Source organism: Arachis ipaensis, chromosome B09 (genome assembly GCF_000816755.2).
Source record: "Arachis ipaensis cultivar K30076 chromosome B09, Araip1.1, whole genome shotgun sequence".
In the NCBI taxonomy this organism is placed as follows: Eukaryota; Viridiplantae; Streptophyta; class Magnoliopsida; order Fabales; family Fabaceae; genus Arachis; species Arachis ipaensis.
The window spans coordinates 28,328,755-28,330,859 of NC_029793.2; the positions used below are offsets into that span (position 1 = coordinate 28,328,755).

At 29.4% G+C, this 2,105-nt stretch overlaps 1 protein-coding gene across 1 annotated transcript in view; it reads left to right on the forward strand.

The window, feature by feature from the left end:
* LOC107615302 (WAT1-related protein At1g09380-like) overlaps positions 1,296 to 2,105 on the forward strand; it is a 7,117-nt gene continuing 6,307 nt past the window's right edge. The window contains exon 1 of the mRNA XM_016317386.2: positions 1,296 to 1,574. Coding sequence (XP_016172872.1) covers positions 1,393 to 1,574 — 182 coding nt within the window. The 5' untranslated portion in view covers positions 1,296 to 1,392. The remainder of the gene's footprint in view (positions 1,575 to 2,105) is intronic.

The following is a 2,105-nucleotide window of genomic DNA, read 5'->3' on the forward strand; positions in this document are numbered from 1 at the left end:
TTAACTGATACCGTATTTTTTTCTTAAATACAAATAAAAGCATATAATGCAAGGATATTTTCCGGTCATATAATACATTATCCTTTCTTAATTTAAGCTTTTCATCCATTGATAAGTTAGCCAGAAAGAGAATGCCTTTCAGGTTGGTGATCGAGAACACAGTATCATACCTGTCTCTGAAAAATACTGCATCAGCAAAACTTCCTTCAATTTATCTTGTATGCTTAATACTTAGTAGGGATAAACCGATAAAGAAAATGTTCTTCTTGCCATATTATATATTTTTGAGTAAATGTTATTTTCGATCTCTAACCATTTATCCGATAGATTTTCCACCCTCTTAAAAAATCTAAACACCTAAATCGGTTCCTATCTACTTTGATATATGTGCGTTCTAGTTCTTATCTACTTTGAGTAAATGCCCTTTCCGGTCCTTAACCAGGAACTTGAACGTACATATATCAAAGTAGATAAGGACCGATTTAGGTGTTTAGATTTCTTAAAAAGTGGAAAGTCTATCGAATAAATGGTTAGAAATCGAAAAAGATATTTACTCTATATTTTTTTAGGTGATTAAAACAGCAGTTATAATAGGAGGCACGATGGTCCACAAAAATGAGCTCACGAGACTACGAGGGAAATGGATACTTGAGAGAATAAAATGTGATCTCTCATCTTTTATTCTATAAGTGGGACCAAAATTAAATAGGAGAAAGAGAGAGCAATGAAGGATGAAATCCTATACTGGACACCATCCAATTTTTTTTCCACTGGAGAGGAATAAAATTTATCATTTTGTTAATATTTGACTAATACTTTAAATCTTAAATACTAAATTTTAAAGTATATTGACTAAAAACTAATGCTACATAAATAATAATCTTCACAATATACACTAAACATAAAAAAAGTATATGTTCCGAAGCCTAATAATTCTTTGTATTATTGGTTTCCTTTTAAACCATGTTGAGATTACAAATTTGTTTAAACTATACATACTCTCTTCTCCATCAAATATTATTTTCTACTTTATCGTTAATGTACTTCTATTATTGTAATTCAAATTTAACATCCTACACTATATATTTTGAACAACCTTCTTTTCTTTGTTCAAGAAAACATATAAAATAAAGAAAATAAAGAGAACAAGAGTGATGATTATTGAAAGATGGATGTGAATTTGATCGGGTACAAATATAGCGTACGTTTTTGTTCTTTTTAGGACCATATTCACGTTCTAGTTTCTTATATATCTATCCCACTTCACAATGTCCTATCCCACATACAACACTATCTCTAATCTAAGGAGCTCTCTCCTTTTCTCTCTATCTCTCTCCGAGAAGAAGGAATAATACCCTACCTTATTATTATTAGGTTATTGGAGAGAGATAAATGGGGAAAGTAGGGGGTGTGATTCCATTCTTAGCCATGGCTATTGTGCAATCAAGCTATGCTGGGATGACTATTACTTCAAAGCTTGCAATACAATCTGGCATGAGCCCTCTTGTGCTTGTTGCTTACCGCCAAATCTTTGCTACACTCTCCCTTGCTCCCTTCGCTTATTGGTTTGAACGGTAATTAATTAAAAATATATTTATTTATTAAAATTAATTATATATAAATATATATATATATATTTATGTTTAATTTATTTTGTTCTACTAGTATTAACATTGTATTTACATATAAAAGAATTTAGATGTATGGCATTCCTCAAAGTACAAATATTCTTCTGGCTTCATAATTCTTAGTTGGGAAAGGTACGTATACATCCAAAAAGTAATGTTCATCTACACCAATAGATAGTCACCAAAAAAAAAATCTACACCAATAGATAAAGGAAAATTCTCCCAGTCTAATTTATCATTTTAAATTTGTCACTAAGTATACGTTTTATAACACATATATCCAAAGTTATATTGGTAAAATCATTCGTCTCAACTATGCCATCTATACCTATGTGTAATGTAAATATGGTTTTATAACTCCCAGTTTTAGCAGTGTCATATTTTCTCATAACTTTTAAATTACAAATTTTATTTTATTTTTAATGTTAACTACTGAATAAATATTTTTGTATTATTATTTTATACTTTTATATCAAT